The sequence below is a fragment of the Danio rerio genome, chromosome 5, assembly GCF_049306965.1.
Source record: "Danio rerio strain Tuebingen ecotype United States chromosome 5, GRCz12tu, whole genome shotgun sequence".
NCBI classification, from domain to species: Eukaryota; Metazoa; Chordata; class Actinopteri; order Cypriniformes; family Danionidae; genus Danio; species Danio rerio.
In genome coordinates this window covers 60,497,066-60,519,095 of record NC_133180.1, presented here as the reverse complement: position 1 = coordinate 60,519,095, position 22,030 = coordinate 60,497,066, and the positions used below count along the sequence as shown (strand labels likewise).

The 22,030-nt window shown below is 34.7% G+C and overlaps 1 protein-coding gene across 24 annotated transcripts in view; it reads left to right on the top strand.

The window, feature by feature from the left end:
* The first annotated feature begins 1,347 nt into the window (after positions 1-1,347).
* Positions 1,348-22,030, top strand: part of srek1 (splicing regulatory glutamine/lysine-rich protein 1) — a 42,188-nt gene continuing 21,505 nt past the window's right edge. For 10 of the 24 annotated variants that reach the window (XM_005165655.6, XM_021476086.3, XM_073950161.1 and 7 more), the window contains exons 1-2: positions 1,348-1,613; positions 6,435-6,568. In XM_005165655.6, the coding sequence (XP_005165712.1) occupies positions 1,486-1,613; positions 6,435-6,568 (262 nt within the window). In that variant the 5' untranslated portion in view covers positions 1,348-1,485. Of the gene's footprint in view, positions 1,614-6,434; positions 6,569-6,707; positions 6,850-22,030 lie in introns of all 24 variants that reach the window. The other 14 variants (XM_073950160.1, XM_073950154.1, XM_073950147.1 and 11 more) reach the window with 4 other exon arrangements.

The following is a 22,030-nucleotide window of genomic DNA, read 5'->3' as shown; positions in this document are numbered from 1 at the left end:
TCCTCATACATAGCAGTTGGCTTATGCATTATAGGCTTTTACATTTTACATTTACCGATAGGAATGACCTCGCGCCCTACTCATAATTCTCTCTTCATATAGCCATATATATGCCTATGACATATCCATGATACACTGTGATATAGCCGGGCTCGGATCGTATCGCTTTCTTACTACAGTCGATACAATTCCAAGTTTGTTTCTATCGAGCCGAGACCGCCTCATTCATGCATTCTCGGACCTGTTGATTTGGAGCAGATTCGAGCGCGATTGCTGGATTTACATATGCCACATAAACCGCACTAACATGGCAAACGAGACAGGTTCCGAAACAAAAGTCTAGGTGTGAAAGCACCCTTACTCTTCATCAGCACATGTAACTATTGTTAGAAAGTTCATAATAGTTGAAAAGGTGATGTTGATAACAGTTAAACATGGCAGTTTTAGGTTGCTGAAATAATCATTTGCTCCTTTGTTGTTTTCCGGCTTCTTTTTATTTTTTTCACGCTTCACTCACGCATTTGTCTGTTTGTGAAATTGATGTCACGAAGCACTTTAATAATCATGCGTGCATTAAGATCACCAGCTTAAGAAGTTTGTTTTTTAAAATATAGATTTGCAGCAGGTTCTCTGGAGAAATTGAAACCGCTCGCGTAAAACAAAAACAGGGCACTGCAGATTTTGTCCTTGGCTTTGTGGCTGTTCATCAAAAAGACGTTTTTTGTTTGCTTTTGAAAGGGTACCCAAAAAGTGGTATGGTACAGTACGGTTCGCTTTTTGGTACCTTTTGACAGCGGAAATGGTCATAAAAGCATACTGAACCATACCCAACCACTCAGTGGAAACAGGCTATTACTGACATTAAGTATATGAACAAAATCAATCAGATAAACACAACACAAACTTTTTAATTCAATTACAGTAGCTGCAAGAAGTTACAAAAACCTATTAAACCATGTTGAAATTACAAGTTTATATTGTGTTCAATATAAAGCAGTTCAAGTTTATTTGATTCGTTTAAATGCATAATGGGTGCTACGATTAAATCATGTTGATTCAACAAATTATTTTTTGAATATCTGAAATTAATGGCAAAGTAGAATTTTGCTCTCCATATCCATTTTTAATCTATAAAATATAGGCTACTTGTATTCTCATGGTGTCGATTTGTCCTTTAAACATTTTACAAATAGGTGGGCTACACATAGGTCAATGGCTACTTTCCAGCTTTTTTTTCAAAATACTTTCTTTAAGAGAAGAAAAAACCTATTAATGTTTAAAATAAGCAATAGGTGATTAAATGAATGTTGCACGTCTACATTATGTACCTCCAGACCCGCTGGTGGCGCTGTTCAGTAAGCAGAGCTCATTCCATGCTGTTTGCAGCTCTCCTTGCTATCGAGTATTTTCTGCAGGTCAGTGCCGAATGTTGGCCATTTGATGCATTATTGCATTTTACAGTATTGAACCTCAGTTTAGTGTGAAATGAGCGGTATGCCCGGAACCAACGTGATCCAAATAACTAATTTGTCGGCGGCGGTAAGCAGCGATCAGATGAGAACTCTATTCGGCTTCCTTGGGGACATCGATGAGCTGCGACTCTACCCGCCTGAGTGAGTCACAACAACAACACTAAACACACATCACACATACGTATTAAACCAAAACAGACATACACCCACGCCCGCCTGAGAGAGATACAACGTATCATACGCTCATCATGCATATCGGATACACACACACACATCCCAAACAGACACTTTATAATGATGACAACACACCATCAGCACCACACTGTCACAAACATACTAACTTGACGTTACATACATAAACATTACATCATTTGGAACACACGACATCTGCACACGTTAACACACATGCCCTACAAATAACATCAAAATGGTATGAAACAGCCAAATGCACACGGACAAACACATCCCAAACAAACCCATTACGTTATAGTGATGACAACAAACCATCACACAAATACTACAACATACATAATCATCAGATAGGTACACACGAGATCCATACAAATGTAAACACACCTGCCTGACCATAACATCAAACACTATAAACAGCCAATAACACACAAAGGGTTGGCATTGATGTCATGACCTGAGTGAACCTTCATTTCTATTTCAGTTTTGCAATTTCATGCTCTATGTATCATTTAATGGAATTTATTTTGATGCCATGTGACATTGCAGTTTCTCCGCTACTCTTGCAAAAATTTTAATATTTCACGAGACTAAGATTTTAAATATGTAGTCATACCGGTCTATTTTGTTTTAATACAATTCAACATATAGTCTCCATATAACAGTTAGTGGAACTGATTTAATAATAATAATAATAATATTAACAATAATTCCTTACATTTATATAGCGCTCAAAGCACTTTACACATTTTTAGGGGGAATCTCCTCATCCACCTGGATGACAAGACAACAGCCATATTGCGCCAAACTATTATTATTTGTTTTATTGAAATCAACATTTTAAATAATTGTTGTTCAGCAGCGGAATGTCTTTCTGTCTGTCTATCTATATATATACAAAATATATTGACAATAATATGTAAATATATATATATATATATATATATATATATATATATATATATATATATATATATATATATATATATATATATATACATATATATATATATATATACATATATATATATATATATATATATATATATATATATATATATATATATAYACATATATATATATATATATATATCAGAGGTCGCGTTAGACTTTCTTAATGTCCGTCATTTTGACGGAAAGGGTTTTAAATATTCCGTCATAACCTTTTATTGACTGTCATTTAATTTGCATATTTTCTTATCGCTTTTTTCATTTAGATTTTAATAATGAACTTGCACAACGAGCATATAGGCTAAATTATTAATTTATATATTTAACAAATGAACAAAAGCTCTCATCTGCCTTAACTCATATCTTCCTCCTGCGTCAACTTGAACTATTAAGTGTATCAAATGAGACTGATGCAGATGCAGATGCAATTGTCATTAAATTCTGTGTCTTTGCCTCGGAAAGTCGACTTCTCCTAACAGTTTTAATTTTGTACTGGCGGCAAGCCGCGTTCTGCTGCCACACTGGAGACCGGATGTACCAGAGAGCCACCTCAGCCAGCATTTATAGTTAGGAAACATTTCTCCTAAGAAAGTGATCAGAAGTTGGCTGGATTATCTGAATGTGGGATTTACCGATCCTGCAAGCACTCGTTTCACCGTGAAAAAATACTGCAGCACGCGCTCCTTTACTTGCGTTCGGTAGTGCTCACTGCTGAGCTCACAACGCACTCCAAAGCACATGACCTTCTTGCTGCCACTTGGTTGGCCGGTAACAGCTGTCGGCGAATGAGGATTTCTGTCTGTTTGTTCTTCATCGTCCACTGCATCACTTTCTTTTTTTCACCTTTATTATTAATATAACAACTATTTGGCCATATAAAGAAACTTCTCACACTCAGCTGCTGTGACATTTTTGCAATTACGCAACAGTGAAAAGATGAGACAAAACAAAAACAATCACCATCAGCTGGACAGGAGTAAGAATTATAGTTAGCTACAAATTACAATAGATCACCCTCAGCATAATCCGTCAAAATGAAAGATATTCAGTTATATATTCGATTAACGCAACCTCTGATTGATATATATATATATATATATATATATATATATATATATATATATATATATACATACATATATATATATATATATATATATATATATATATATATATATATATATATACATATACATACATACATACATACACACACACACACACACACACACACACACACACACACACACACACACACACACACACACACACACAGAAGTCAGAATTATTAGCCCCCCTTTAATTTTTTTCCTTTTTTAAATATTTCCCAAATGATGCTTAACAGAGCAAGAAAATTTTCACAGTATGACAGATAATATTTTTTACTCTGGAGAAAGTCTTATTTGTGTTTGTTTTTTTTCAGCTAAAATAAAAGCTGTTTTTAATTTTTAAACACCATTTCAAGATCAAAATTATTAGCCCCTTTAATCTATATATTTTTTGATAGTCTACAGTAGTGGTTCTCAACTGGTTTGGCTATGGGACCTACATTTTTACATGGTCATAATGCTGCGACACAAATTTTTAGGAAATATAATATAATTTTAGGAATTATAATTCATTTGTATTTATTTGTTAATAGACACAAATAGTGACCTATAAATCTAAATGGATCAAATTATAGTAATATTACAGAGTAATAACATCAAAAACTGTGAACAGTGGTTTGGGTAAGGAAAAGTTCAGTTACCAGTAACTAAACTGAACTGTTCATAAAACATTAACACATGATCCTGTTGAACAGAACAAACCAGCGAATTAAAGTAAAATGATTAAAATAATCATAACCATCTTTATAATAATCACCAGTTATTTGCTCATCTGCTATTGTGTGTGCTAAATTGGCCTTTGCTAAATGGTGAGCTACAAAGTGCGATGCGTGGAGTTCCTGTACTTGTTTTGAACATAAAGATGTTAAGCACTTTTTTGATGCCCTCAGCTTTTGGAGTCGTCTTTGAAAATAGTCCACAGGTTTGTCCTTGCAACTGGGATGTTTGGTTTGTAAATGTCGTTTTTATTCAGAAGGTTTCATGCTCTCTTGTGAGAGCACCTCACTAAATATGATACACTGAGGTTTTAAACCTTTTTTGTCGTCAATATATGTAAATCCATACTTTACATATTCGAGGTCATACTTGCGCTTTGACATATTTGTTGCTATAATTAAAGGAAATTTCACATGTCAAACTGTACGGTTGTCGCACGTGCATTTCAAAATAAAATACCGATATAAGAAGAATGAGTTAAAAATTTAACTTTTGTTGTTGTTGTTTTTTTATCACACACTCCACGACCCACTGAAAATGTTTCGCGACCCACCAGTTGAGAAACACTGGTCTACAGAACAAACCATAATTTTACAATGACTTGCCTAATTACCCTAACTTGTTTAATTAACCTAATTAACTGAATTATGCTTTTAAATGCCACTTTAAGCTGTATAGAAGTGTCTTGAAAAATATATAGTAAAATATTATTTTCTGTCATTATGGCAAAGATAAAATAAATCGAATAATAAAATAAATAGTTATTAGAGATGAGTTATTAAAACTATTATGTTTAGAAATGTGTTAAAAAAAATGTTCTATCTTTGAAAATGGGGAAAAATAAACATAGTAATCCTAATTATTCAGGCTAATAATTCAGGGGGGCTAATAATTCTGACTTCAACTGTATGTGTAAGTGTGTGTGTGTGTGTGTGTGTGTGTGTGTGTATATATATATATATATATATATATATATATATAAACTTCAGCATGTTGGTTTAATTTATGATTTGGTTGAATGGTTGAAGCATTTAAGCAATGGCTTAAAAGACCCATATGAAGGAGAAAAAATGTAAACGAAGAGTTTCTATAACTCTAATTTATAGAAGTTTCTTTAAGTTTCTGTACTTAAGCAGTGAATGTTGTAGTTACAATTAGGAGTGTCCAAGTCTTTTCCTGTGGCACCACTGCCAGTTAAAAATATAATTAAGGAAATGAATAAAAGTTGTTTAAGGGAATAACTGGGTGGTTCAAATGTTTAATCTCTCACTATTATTCTTAATATATAAGAATATATTAATATATATATATATATATATATATATATATATATATATATATATATATATATATATATATATATATATATATATATATATATATAAGGGATATTTCACCAACAATAAAAAATATGTTACTATTTACTCCAAAACTTCCACTTCTGCAAAGAGTTTCTTTATTCTATTGAACAAAAAAATGATATATTTTGAAGAAGGAAGGAAGCCTTTAACGATTGATTTGCACAGTGGGAAAAACTAATAGTATGGAAGCCAATAGTTACAGGTTTCCAACTTTCTTTAAAACATTTTGTTTTTGTTTAGCAGAAAAAAAAAAAAACTGGTTTGAATAATGGAGGAGGAGTAAATGATAACTGAATTTTCATTTTTGTGTGAACTATTTTTTAAAAGCCCCCCTCTCCTGTTAGGATAGCTTCAAATAGGAATAAGCAGTGTCCTAGTGAGCACACACACAAAAAAAATCTTTGAGGTTTATTAGGTTTTTTTGTCAGCATCTGTACCACTTTTATAAAGCAAAACATATTACTCCACTATTTTGAAAATGATTGCAATATCACCAAAGATTCACCTTACATGCACAAAACGGGTTTTAAAAATCTTATTTATGACTTTAAAATGTGTATCTTTTAAGAAAAGAAGCAATTACATGTAACATATTACATCAAAAAGCATAATAAATTGTTTCTCTTCTCTTTCAGCAATGCACCCCTTTCCTTCTCATCAAAAGTTTGTTACATAAAGTATCGGGAGCCTTCGAGTGTTGGTGTGGCACAACATTTAACCAACACTGTTTTTATTGACAGAGCTTTGATTGTTGTGCCCTGCGCTGAAGGTTAGTACATTTGCATGTGTGTTGCATTTGTGTGCCTGTTTAAAGAAAGACGCTAGTTATCTTCCTGCAAATCAAATTTTTTAGAAGAGCAAACCATAATAGGCTTCCTGACATTATTTTGTGTGTTTTTGTGTCCCAGATGTGTATGATAACCATGAGTCTGTGTGCTGAGCTATCACTGCTATCAGCTTTGTTTTATTTTGTGAGTTCAGTGAAGGCGGGTGGAGTGACACCAGCTCTCTTGTTTATCAGTTGAGCTGGAGGATGTGGAAATGATGGAGGTGATTAAGGTCATACTTTTGTTTTATGTAAGCGCGCCAGGACTGTGTGAACATGCTTTCAGTGTTTTGATAAACTCAAGGGATTTTTGCTAGCTACACAGTCCTTAATTTGTATTCATAAATGCTTTTTTGCCTTTTGATTATGGGTTTAACAATGAGATGATGCATTTCTAGAAAATGAAAAAAGCAGGGTGAATGAATGCCTACACATAATTACTGATAATTATTAATTGTTTATAGGACCTTGAGTGATACATAAAAAACAATAATACATGTTTTCCTAAAAAAAATATATTTGTCAGTTTACAAATAAGGGATTAAAGGGAAAATATGAAGCAAAGTCAAGTTTACAATATTTTGTAAATTCATTTCCACTTTAATGGAAATATATTAAACATTCATTCATTCATTTTCTTGTTGGCTTAGACCCTTTATTAATCTGGGGTCGCCACAGCGGAACGAACCGCAAACTTATCCAGCGTGTTTTTACGCAGCGGATATATATTAAACAAACTCGATTAATGCATTTAGCAGAAAACAGCATGTTTTACTATAGTTTTTAGAGCTGGGGTGCTGCCATCTTGGAATGTCACTGTGATTGACGTCACAGGGTTGGTTCTGTTCCTTCAGCTGAACAGGTGCAGTGGAAGTAATGGGCCGAACACGGAGACTGCAAAGCCAATGCGTGAAGTTGTGGGTGTAGAGCTGGCGCAAATACAAGAAGCAGATGTGTATCTAATATACAGGGTTCATACATTCATGGAAAACTTTGAAAAGTCATTGAATTTTGACGTGGCATTTTCCAAGCCTGGAAAAGTTTTGAAAAAACAGGAAAACCCACAAAGTTTTGGAAAAGTCATGAAAATTAGTTTAACAAATATCTGTATACTTGAATTTGGGCTGCACGATATTGGAAAAAATCATTACTATATTTTGTATTTCTGTGATATCTATTGCGATGTAAATACAATATCACCAGATGATTTAAGGTTTATTTGGATTGATTAGGGGGATTTAGTAGGGGACTGAATTTCAAATAATATATAATAATAAAATTACAAGCATAGATAAATAAAATATAGTTTATACAAAAGTGAATTATAGTTTTCAGGTATTTACTATTCTGGTACCGATATTGAATAATCAACACTGCATAGTCTGCACTGTATTTTATTTAATTTTTATTAAAGTTATAAAAAATTACTTGTGGCCGGATGTTTTAAAATCTGAAATATTGAAATGCTCACACAGTCACAGGCCTTAACGGGACAGTTCACTCAAAGATTAAAATGTACTCACTAGGCTTGGGCGGTATCGAAATTTTGATACCGTCAAAACGCCTCCATATTTTACCCCCGGTATCCGGTATTACCGGCGTAATAAAAAAAAATCTGACGTAAGGCTCAGACAGCGTCACCAAACTGTTGGCTTGAGCCTAAACCATTCAGAAACTGAATAACTTCTATGCGACCTTAGGCTCGCAGTCAGAAAGGGAGAGAGAGAGAGAGAGAGAGAGCGCCAAGCGACGCACAGCTCTCTCTCTCTCTCTCTCGCTCTCTCTCTTACACAAACACACACACACACACCTCTCCCGCGATTTATTCAGTAATTTACTCCCATACCGTAAGAAATCTGGCCGGCTCTCGCGGAACAGCAGCGGGAATGCAGAGAGCTGTATTTGGGCCATAAAAATTAGGCACGATAGGTCCCGAGTCCGACAAGTACATTTTGATTGACAGCTTTGTAAAGCCCTAACCCGTTTACAGCCCGACATTATTCAAATGCTCTCACAGCTCTAATGCATTTTTTAAAGAATGAGTCATTTATATGTTTTAAAGAGCCCATATTATACATGAAATAGGGTCATATCTTGGTTGTAAGGGTCTCCAACAACAGTTTAATATGTATGCAAGGTCAAAAAACACTTTCGTGGTCTTATAATCTGCATTTATTTTTACCTAATTATCCCAGCGACTCTTGTATGAATCGTCCAGTGATTCATTTGTTCCTAAACCCCTCCTTAGCGCGAAGCTAATCTGCGCTGGTTGGACCAATGACAGTCTGTTGCGATTGGTCGACTGCCTTCAGTCAGAGAGTGAAATGCCAAACAGCTAATCAGCAATATAAAAGTAATCACAGTTCATACACGCTCGATAGTGTAGGCGTGGATTTTAGCTGCCAGTGGGTCAATGTAAATACAGACTATGGACTTGAAAATTCAGACGACTAACTATTTTATTGGGCAAAAACTCCAAAAACAGTTGAGGAGATCTCCTAGCTTCTCACTCTGCTCTTTTCACAGACACATACACACACGCACTTAACCCTGCTCCGGACGACAACGCGCGCACGCACACACACACACACACACACACACACACACACACACACACACACACACACACACACACACACACACACACACACACACACACACACCTCCGGACGACAGCGTGCACACACAGACACACACACTACTCCTCGTCCACGGAGCTCCGTTTACAAAGCAGCTGTGTGTGTGTGTCTGTGTGTGTGTCTGGGTTTCTGCGTCAGAGGGCGGGGCCTCAGGTTTGAAAACTCCCGGGTTTGCGCGTGCACGTGAATAACTTGGTTTCGTTCGTACGTCATGGCGAAACACCTAATGAATCGGTATCAAGGCGACTCGTTTGAAGCACTATGAGTCGACTCTTTTATAGATGAATCAACAGTTTTAAACACTGTACACTAACAGATTTAAGCCTTAGCTGGATACTTCACTTCACTTAGAGCTGTGTTACACACTACATGGAGGGGAATTTTCAAAAACCCATAATATGGGCTCTTTAACATCATTTATTCGTAGCAAACGTAGACTATAGGCCACTTGGAAGTTGGAACAAAGAAATAAAATAAGTCCTCTGTAACATCGTAACATCTCAGCGCTCTGGTCTAGGTACATGCACCTTTAAATTGGCCAACACACAAATGAAAAGAAATCTTGCTTAACAAATCAAATTAAAATAAACTCTAAATGATGACGGGTATTTTGGCAATAAAGGAATTAAGATAAAGGCTCTGCAATATTTATTTCTCCACTTCTCTTCAAAATCTGGCATTAGGGCGTCGGTGAAGCTGAATATTAAAATAATAATGCCACCATTAGTCTGTATACTCTGTCTACATTATGATTATATGGTTTAATTAATATTTATTTATAATTTAAAAACCCTTTACTCACCAAGATTAGGCTACGTGTGTTTGTGGAGGAACATTATTAAATCCACTGGCTTTAGCGCAGTCTTGCACTCATGGTGCATCCAGCAGCTGAACACCCTTTCCTGCGGCTACAGGTCGAGATGCAGAGTTCTGATCTGGCAGATTTTGCAAGTTTTGGGTAGGATTGTTTGTTCATCTTCTACCAGTCAGAAACATCCATTTAATTTTCCATGACAGTAGTTTCATTGTAGCAAGAGGCCTCGTCATTTTACCTGTCAGCTTGCGGTTTAGGGCTCTACCGTAATACGCAGTGTATGAGCGACCGCCGAAATACCTGGCTGGAATAACCGCTCCTTCTGAGCTATTGACTGGCTTGACTGCCGTCAAAATTAGCTCTTTTTACTACTTCGTCATAGTTTGTTTCACCTTTGCAAGGATGGATTTTATTGCAGGGATTTGGATTTTTTTGGGTCTCGCCGGGTTCGGGCAAAGATCTACAGCTCTAATGCAGACCTCTCGTTCATATTAACCACGTCTCCCTTCTGTTCAGTCGAAACTGCCAAACTGCAGGACTATGGCGCTCCTCCAAGCTCTTTAACCTGACGCTGCAACGTGCACTCGTCTCACCGAACGTCTCACTGAACGTCTCACTGACGTCTTAAAAAATATTTTTTTTTGCTATTAAATCCATGCAATTTAAGACGCAGACGTGACGTAGACGTGACGTTGACGTCACGTAGACGTCACGTAAATCACGTGTGGCAGTGAAGTGTCAAGCCAGACGTTACGCGTGATTCACGTGTAGCAGTGAAGTTATTAGGTGCTATGATATATGAAGCTAAGCTGCAGCCGGTGATCAACGAGATTAGCCGAGCGCAGGCGGGGCGGAGTTGAAAACGGAGCCATCAAGACGGACAGCTGGACACTTCGGGACTCAAAGTTGCTGCAGTCATGATGACCGATCACATGGCGTCATCATATTTTTGTGTTATTTTTATTTATAACTATAAAACATTTACAAATAAAACAGAATACAGTCTCTTCAAACTGTTTGCTTTTTAAACAATATAAGAGAATTATGAGTAAAATATATAACAAATGCATGAGAGAAATAAGAGGAAATGAGAGGTTAATATAAACATAAAAACAAACAGGTGTATTAAATACAAAGTAATAAGCATAAATTCTAGGAGTTAAACATCACTCTTTTAGGCTAATACTTCTTGTTTAAATCTGCTAAAAAAGGGTGTACATATGTGTACATTTATAGATATAAAAATTTCCAATGTAAAAAGCAAAACAAGGTGTTTTGATTAGGTCTTAATAAATGACATTATTTTGGATAATGAATGAATTTTCAAAAAAGCATTTTAATCCAAAAAGATCGTGTTGAAAACAGGTAAAATAAGTGAGCTATGTAGAAGTTTCCCAGAAAGAGCAGGTAGCCTTTAAACTGCTAGACAGGAAATAAAATATATATTTATATTATAATAATAAAACCATTTTATAATTAGCTATTTATTAAAATAGTTCTTTAACTTATTTGTTAAGAGAGCTTTAGGGTGGCAGGATCAATGATGATGATTATTTTATTTCAAGTCTGTAAGACTTATTTGAGTTCATATTTAGGTTATTCACTAAAATATACACTAAAATATATCATTTAAATCGTTCATGGAGATGAATGCAGTAAATAGTCTGTATAAAAAAGTTGAAAATAAACCTGTGCAAATAACCTTCATAACCAGATTATTTAACAAAAGATGATTACTGCAGTAAAATATTTGTAGTCTTTTAATAAGCAAGATGTGTGCAGGATAGAGAGGGTGTGAAAAGTGAATTGTTTGTTTCGAAACTTTGGATTTGGAATTTGTCCAATTATAAACCCGAAATACACGTGTTTGTTGTCATGTGGTGAACTCGGCCAGTCGTGTAATATCGGTGTCGTCATCAAAGCTCCTGCAGTCGCTCTTCAGAAGCTGCACGGTCTGAGTCTGCCGTCTGATCTCGGAGCGCTGTCGCGGTACTTTGATGCCACTTGTGACAGTCACGTGGTATCGGCGCAGCATCAATCCGGACAAGATTTCTAACCAGAATGCACCGCTTTAAGACAGATTTCGATCGATCTGCACAGCGCTGCATGAAGTCGAACGCACCTATTTATTTATTTTTTTGCTAACACGTATCATAACACGCTGCTCACACGGCTCAGTGCAGTGTGTGAGGCAGTGTACAATTTTCTTGCCCTTCATACATTCCTCTCAATGGACGTGACATCAACGTCTGACTTGTTACATGACGTCTGCGTCTACCTTTTTTTTTTAAATAGATATATTTGAGCAGTTTTTAGTGCGTCTGTCTGCTTTTTGCCGGCTAACTTATACAATTTACAATAATTATGTGCAAATTACATATAAATATGTTAATATATAATGATATTTGTTTTCAAGATAGCATTAAAACGTATAAAAAATGTATAACAAAAATAACAAATGTTTCCGGAGGTAAAGTTTAGGTTGTTTATTAATATATTCATGTCGTTTAGTTTTGTAAAATCCTTTTTTAATTTGTTTTACATTTGAGTCTTATTGTGTTTTTATTTTTTTACATGTTTAATGTAGCCTACGGCATATCAGTGATGACCAACTCATCGATCACTATCGCCTGTTAGATATATACTTTTGCTGTAAAATATTAGAAAAATAGAAAATTACATTAACCATTATTGTGTTGTTTTTAAAGCACCTTTCTTCTTTATTTTACGTTTAAAACATAATATTAGGATTCTTTGACAAATAAAAAAAGCATAACATATTTTATTTTTCATTTGTTTCCTTTCTTTTTTTAAAGAAAAATGTATATTTTTATTCAGCAATAATGTTACATTAATATTACATTTATATTTTGAATAATAATTTGCCAGGATTCAATCAATCAATCCTGTAAAAATATCACAGAAAAACATTTAACAGCACAATTTGACAATACACTGAAGGATCATGCGACATAATAGTGTAAAAATTTTTTTACTTTGCATCACATAAATAAATAAGTATATTAAAATTGAAAAGCATTATTTTAAATTGTAATATTATTTCCTAATATTACCCAAACCCTGAACCACTCATAATAATAACCAAAACAGTGATGTTTAATCCTAAAACGTTGAATAGCATAATGTTATTTGAAATTAATAAAAATAATTAAAATTGGTTTAAATGTTACATCTAAACTAAAAACTAAAATCGCCAGTAGGTGGCAGATTGTCACTATTACAGTTTTTCCCAATTGTTTACACACAATTACTTGTACTTCAGACACAATGACTACAACATGTAACTGATGCACCAATACCCTGAACCAATGCAGCTAAACTACAAGCACAATTCCTGCTTTACTCTCAAATTGCAGGTTTAAAACACACTTTTTTCAAAACACTACACACAATTCTCTGCATTTTGCATGCAGAAAATCTCTTGTTTTAACAAGGAACACACTGTCATTCACAATTGTAAAGTCAGTTGTCCTACTTTGCATACTAACTCATCACATAAGTAAACACCTTTCACACAGAATTGCAATTTAGAAATCAGAGCTCATCTGGTTTATAACTGGTAAACTGTCCACCCATGTTTTTTAGTTTTTTATCTCCTTCCATATTCTCCATTCCTTAATCATATTGAAGATTTTTTTCCTGCTTGGGGATGGAAAATGTATGCCGAAATCCACACTTTATTTTTCGTTTTTTACTAACAGTATTCTGTAAATCCTTCTGTTAATGGCCAATGAAGACCACATTATGTGCACCTTTGTGTTGGTTGGGATGAACACTCTGTAAACTGAAAATACAGTAAAATATATTTGGTATTTGTGTGTTTTGTATAAAAACAATATTCTGAAGTATTTTACAATGCACTTCTGTAGGCCTATGTACTGTCTGTAGTAACTGTAACACTAAACGAAAAAGGCTGACAGTAAGTCATTATGATGAATGGAGAAGAAGTGGTCATAGTGTTTTACATTCAGCACATCAGTGTTCAACTGCTTATAAATGTTGATGTGATGGTTTGTGTGTGTCATTTGAAAACAAAATACCATGTTGAGAAGAAATTACATTGTGTTGATTGTGTTTCATTTTGCAGGAGAATTGAAGGGTTTCACCCTAGAGTTCTGACAATATGAGGCATAGTGGCATACTTTCAGAAAATGTGTGTAAACAGTTGGGAAAACTGTAAATTGTGTGGATTTCAGTCATACACACTTTCCATCCCCAAGCAGAAAAAAAAAATCTTTAATAGGATTAAGCAATGAATGGAGATAAACAACTAAAAAACATGTGTGGGCAGTGAACCAGTTATGAACCAGATGAGCTCTGATTTCTAAATTGCAATTCTGTGTGAAAGGTGTTTACTTATGTGATGAGTTAGTATGCTAAGTAGGACAACTGACTTTACAATTGTGAATGACAGTGTGTTCCTTGTTAGAACAAGAGATTTTCTGCATGAAAATTGTGCCAAATGCAGAGAATTGTGTGTAGTGTTTTGAAAAAAGTGTGTTTTACACCTGCAATTTGAGAGTAAAGCAGGAATTGTGCTTGTAGTTTAGCTGCATTGGTTCAGGGGGTTGGTGCATCAGTTACATGTTGCAGTCATTGTGTCTGAAGTACAAGTAATTGTGTGTAAAAAACTAAGTGAGTCATTGTTCATTTACAGTTTTTTTTTTTTTTTTTGATTGCTCAAGCACAATTTTGAAATGAGGGCTCATTTTGTCAAAACACTACACACAATTTCCACATCCACACACACAAACAGCAGAACACATCAGAACTTTTGCAAAATGAAACACTTCATCCAAAACTTTACAACACTATAACAAAACACAATTTTAACACCGTACAGAACACACATGCCTCATTCAAGATAAATCTGTTTGCTTCATTTACACACTGCTGATCTCAATCTTAAACACTCATATAATTTCTACCTGACTAATACTGATATAATCTGGGTTTGATTTGTTGTTTCAGAGGTATTGCTATAAAGTACATGAACATACTGTATTCACCAAACAGTGATAGACTGAAAGCTAAATATTGCCCTATCCTAATAAAAACCATACAAAAATTGTAAAGTGTTTTATTCAGCTTTCTGGTGATGTGTACATTTCAATATATAAAAAAAATCCCATGCCCTGTCTCCTGTTTACCAATCTTCCTCCCTTCTTTACTTCCTCGTCCATACTGCAACATTGCCTTCCATATTTATTGAAGATTATTTATTTATAGCTCCTGTTTAACATATTTATTGAAGACTTATATTTACAGCTATACTACTGTTAACATATGTATTGTAGATAAATATAATAGTTTTTATCTAATACCCTGTTACAGTTTTTCATGATTGCTAACACACTAAAATTAAATTTTTCTCTACAATTAGCAAAACCGTACACTCATAGAGCAAAACACAAGGCTAGATCTGCACAACTGTAAGCACATTGTCAGCTTCACACTTTTTGCAAAACATTACACACAGTCATTTGCAAATCACTAAACACACTTGGATGCGTTTGACACAGAAATTTTTTCATAATGGAATTTCCTTGCAATTTCAAAGCAAAGGCTTTCATATGAGCACACACATGAACTATAGGTCAAACACAGCCATCAGGTGTGCACACACACTGCTGCAAACTGTAGACACACACACCAATCAGCTGTAACCACAATAAAAGAAGCAATATAGGAATAACCATATATGGCATACCAAAATGTTTATATCATTTGTATAAATAATACCGTTTGGAATAAAAAGCTATAAATAAGAAAGGTAAAAAGCACTTATTTGCAAATGAAACATAACTGTGGATAAGTGAAAACACTGATAGAGAATGAATAGGTATAATAAAGCAGAAATAAGAGCAATGTGCTGCAAACCCTTGAAGCAGACGCAGACGTGACGCAGACGTCACGTTAAAGCAGCGGAACAGTAATGTGGCAGACGCAGACGACACGTTCGGCAGACGCAGACGTCACGTTCGGCAGACGAAGACGTCACGTTCGGCAGACGCAGACGTCACGTTCAGTGAGACGAGTGCACGTTGCAGCTTCATCTTATTGACCCATTCCGGACGCCATACACGACTGTCTCCTTCGTTCGGTTATCCGTGGCACGATCCACTCGCCATAGAGAAGTGGCACGATCCACTCGCCATACCATTCCGGACACCATACAGGACACTTTGAAGCGCGACTCGTCACGTCACCTCTCCCTCTCTCCCCCTCCCTCTCCCTCTCTCCTCCACACTGTCCCGTGATGACAATCACACATACGTTTTTGTAGGCATTAAATAAAGGATATTTAATATTTTATGACGGTATAACGGTATTGAAACTGACACCGTTGCTATTTTTAGATCCCGCGGTATACCATATTACCGTATTACCGCCCAAGCCTAGTACTCACTTATTTACTCACACTTCGCTTGTTTCAATACTATAAGAGTTATTAAATTGTCTACTTTTTATGTTTTATTTTTAAAAAAGAATGTTTGAAACAAGTGAAGGGTGTAATGAAAATGGTAATTTTGGCGTGATCTCTTTAAAAATGCATGCAGATGATAAACTTTTCCTCCATTATAAATAAACTCTATAATAATCTATAACCCCATATTAGCTTTGCATATTCTGCGACGTGACTATTACGGATGCACACATTGCAGTATCGATGCTGAAATGATATATTGTGCAGTCCTAACTTAAATATAGGTTAGTTGTCTTAACTTCTATTCTGTCCGTGGCCACAAACATGCTTTCACATTTTTAGTGCTGTTTAAGCATCATCAAAATCAATTTTACATAGGTATAAAAAGTAATTTAAACAAAATAGATTGTTGTGTGTTTTATGATATGCGGTAATAAATTTGAACGTCCATTGTTTTTTTATTAGTATACATAGACATTACATGAATCAGTAGGTCATGAAAATTGGAAAAGTCATGGAATATAAAAATGTGCTTGAACCCTGAATATATATAAAAATGTTACATTTTACATATACATATATATATATATAATTTTTTTTTTTTTTTTTTTTTTTTTTCCCACTCCCTGTGTTATGCTGCCTGTCTGGGCTTCAACAAGATCCGGTGCTGACGTAAAAGGGGCGGGTACTTTTTACTACTACAGCCCTCATCTCATTTCGTGTTCAACACTAACTAAGATTGGCGTGGTTTTTCACATGTCAGGTTTTTATGTCCTTCATACATGTTGAGAGATCGAGTTGATCAACTTGATAAGGATATATGTCTTGATATAATCCACAAAGACGTGATATAGTAAAGCAGGAAGTCTTGTGCTTTAATCGTTGCATTAGTCAATGTAAATCCCCTCGTCAGGCAGGAATAGAATAGAATAATAGAATAAGAAAAATAGAATAAATATATATTTTTATATTAGACACACATCTGATGCTTGAGATAGATTAGGTTTTGCAGTCTCCATGTTCAGACCTTTACTTTAAAACTGTATCTTTTTAGCGGAGGGAACAGAACCAACCCCGTGATGTCAGACACAGTGACATTCCAAGATGTCAGTGCCCCAGCTCTAAAAACTTTTGTAAAACATGCAGTTTTCTGCTAAATGGTTACATTATTTGAGTTTGTTTAATATATTTTCATTAAAGTGGAATCCAGTGTAGAAAATAATGTAAACTTGACTGAGTGTTTTATTTCCCTATTAAGCGTAATCAAGTGTTTGGTTTTGATTATGCTTTACTGACCAAGGTTGCATTTATTGCATTTATATATACTAAAAAACAGTAATATTGTGCAACGTTGCTAACAGTTAAATAACTGTTTAATACTTTTTAAAATGTCATTTAAAATATCCATTTTACATAAAACAAAACAATAAAAAGTCACTTAAATTTAATTGGAAAGATGTTTCATTGCTACCATGAAACAAACAAACAAACAAACTAAACAAAACAAAACTTATGAAACATTCACCATGAACAACAAAAAAACCCCAAAAACAAACAAAAAACAAATCACTCAAGCTTTGGCCGAATTACGGTTACCCATAAAGCATTTAAAAAGATTTATTATTTTTTTTATATAATTTTTTTCTTTTTTTTTATTACGTTATGGCCCATTTTACATCTGGTATTGGGATGCATTTTGGTTGATCAGTTCACAAATAGGCAAGGGTGACACACTTCCATTTAAATTGTTAGATTGCATCTTTTTTTGTACACTTCACTTTTCTGATGATGGAAGATGAGAACTGTAAATGCGCACTTTCAATCCACACTGTTTTCATTTGTTGTGATTCACAAGTCATTTACAGCTGTGAATTGTATTGTGGGACATCGATCTCTGCTCTGTTAACTTTTGGATAAAAAGTTAATGAAAATCACTTTAAGGTTAAAAGTCATTGCAAGAAAGATTAAGGTCCCAAAATGCAATTTAAAAGCAGAAATAAGCTGCAGTCATACTGTTGATTAAGAAAAGCTTTAATTACTATGCACTACTTTTATACAATAAAAAAATACTAAATCAACCAAACAATTTCAAACACCTTATAGATTGAGTAATATAAATTAAAAATAGAATGTTTATTTAATTTACTGCTGACAATTACTGTTATCAGCAGCAAAGTCTTCCTTAACAGCTGTTTAAACTAATTCAACCACTTGCACGTCTACAATTTAACTACAGTGCAATCAAATGCATTTTAAACCAAGTAGGGCTGGGTGATGTCAACATATTTATCACTAATTGCCTTAAAAATATCTTGATATCCAATTATAACATCTCTGCCCCCACATCTGTTGTGAGATTGCGCCCATTTAACCCATCACTGCTGGCCTGTGTACACGCATTTACGTATGTGTTAAATGTGAAAGAACAAGCAAGCACGATTGCTGAAGAAACCTATTTAGAAAAGAAAAAAAACAATGGTTTTTAGTCAGGGAAAATAGTGAGGGAGATGAACCTCATCCTCCAAAAAGAACACTTTCATTTGCCCCTAAAATTGCACACAAGTAAGTTTCCTAAATATTATAGAGGCAATATTGATACTGTATAGTCTTCGTGGAAAAAAGATAATTGTGTTTGCTGACCCTGCATCTCATGATTTCTATTTATCTTTCACTCATTCATTTTCAAACCACATATCAGGATAAAAAGTTATGTCAATGTCATAGGCACACAACCTTTTGTTTAGATGACTGAATTTTTTTTTTTTTATGGCAGATAAAATAAGGCAAATTTAGTTTAGAATTACATTGGTGATTTCTTATTAATATGTACAAATAATTTTAAACTACTTCTACAATTTAATAATACCTGAAATCACACTTCATCTTGCCGTCTTGACTAATTAAATATTAATTTGCCTATAGTTGCACGTACACCATGTTATCATATTTATGTTTCCCCAATGATGTTGATTATTGCCAGATAATTCAATGTCATTTTTGACATCACCATACTCGTTGACATTGTTGATATATATCATCTTATCAACCAGCCTGACTTCTGAGCTTGCTAATAGACACGGTCAACATTTCTCTACCCATTTTTGCCTGTATTTAGTGTTGTCAACTTGTGACTGAATTGACCAAGATGCATAATAATATCAATTATAAATAGAACCTAAATTGTATTCCTAGTTTTTCAGTGATTAGTACAATTTTTCATTGCAAAATGCTAAAAAACGGTTTTACTGTTTTTATTGTAAAATTCTCAACAAACAAAAGTAGTTTTGAAGATCTGCTGAAAATCGAATTATTTGGAGTGGAATAATGCTATGCACTTGTAGTTGTTTGTTGCTATTGCTTATCGTGGCTGGTTTATATAGCTTTGAATTTTGACTTTCAGTTGCTGGCTGTATTGTGAATTGCGAGAGGTTTTGTTTACTAAAACATTAGATGCTTCTGCTTTCAGGAAATACAAGAATAGCCTGCAGTTCACAGTAACTGCAAACAGAGTAGCAGTAACAGCTTGCCACGCTGGTATTTTTAATTCATTTAACAGATTGGTGATTTATGACTTTTACAAATGCATAATGAAACAAATTCTACATTCTTCTGAATGAGCTTTATTACATATTAGGGATGTTATGATACACTCTGAACTGATTTAAATTTATGAAAGTATGTAATGATTCTAGATGGTTGAGGCGTTAAAGGCATAGTCATACAGAGTATAAACTGCAGGTGGAGCTTAAGCTATATTAAGTTTCACTTGTATTGAGTTTCACACAATTCCTTCATGTTGTCACTACACAAATCGATTAAAGGTGCTGTATGTAAGTTCTTGACTCTTTTAAAGCATAAAAAATATCATAATATGTTTGCAGATATTTAAGAAACATGCTAAGTGAACACACTTGTTTATCTGAAAAACAATGCTGAAGTCAGATATTCTGCTTTGAAAATGTGCATTACGTGCCGGAACGTCTGTCTTAGTTTTGATCCCTTTAACCAGCCAAATACCAGTTTAGCCAATTGTATTTCAGCCCTTCGGTTTGCCTTTGTGGAAAACAGCATATTTCGTTTATTCAGACAGGAAGGCTCTCAAAGTGCGTTCGTGACCGAAATGCAACCTCCAGTGGACAGTAGCAAACTTTCAAATGAGATGCAAATTCAGAGTTCCACGAGGTGGTTATTAATTACCGAAAAATTTAAATTTTACAAACAGAAGCACAGAATAGTGCACTTACTGCATTCCAATCAAATGGTAAGGTTTATAATATAATTAATACATATTAAATCTCTTTAAGATTATTAAATGTAGATGCTAAATTACTGATACGTGCTGGCTTGCACTGAGTTACAGTTGTAAAGTTCAATTTCTAATGGTTTATTTTATTTTCAAGATGTAAGAGGTAAACTATCTGCTGCTGCTTTCAGTAATGTCAATATACATCTTGTAAATTGACATTTAAACTTACAGTAAAAGCATTTGACACTAAATAAAGCATGAGGTGTACCTGAAGTGATTATTGTCAGTTTATCCTGTTATTCAGCTACAAAAAAATATAAACCGTTTTTAAAATATACATTTCAGACGTTGGTTAGAACAACAACTTCTTTAAGAATGGAAAATATTGTCTCTATTGTGTGCCGTTGCTTTTATTTAGAGCACGATTTAAATCAGCCTCTAGGCTTTACAGTCAGGTACACTGCTGTTGGTGTTGTCAATCTGGCAACCTGCAATTGCGTAGAGTCAACAGAGGAGGGGCCGAGTTAAAATGTGTTTTAAACTAGGAGGAACGCGGTGTCAAGCTTACATACTGCACCTTTAAAGTAATCTTAATCATTTTTAACTACAAGTGAATTTACCATAAAACAACCATGCCCCCCCCCCCCCCCCCACACACACACATAAAAAAAATGAATTAAATAAGTAGTTAAACATAAATTAAATAAGTAATTTTTCACGTAGTGCCTAGTTTGAGCAATACAACAGTACAGTATACTATTGGCCTGTTTCCATAAGTTCTACGGTTTGGTATAGTTACGTTTGGTACGCTTTTATGGCCGTTTCTACTGTCAAAAGGCATACTGAACCGAACCGTACCGTACCACTTTTTCAGCACCCTTTCAAAAGGGTACCAAACACGAGAAAGGAAACCAAAAGGCAGAGCTAGACGTGTAGCTGAACGCTATTGGTTTACAGAGATACGTCATTCGCTTACGCAACAAGCCAGAATGAAAACAAAAAAACTGCCTTGTTTGAAATACACAGCGAAAGATTACAGCGGAATTATACATATAATAATGAGCCATGGTCGATCCGGGCTCAAACAAACCTTGTCGTCATCTTGATGGACAACCATAAAGCCATGGAGTAGAGCAGAATCTACCCTGTGCCTCGTAGTTTTTTACGAGCCAGTCTGAAGCGCGAGCAGTTTCGCTTTCTTCCTTGCGCACGCCGCATGTCTATATCTGACATACACAAACGTCTTAAGCTGATGATA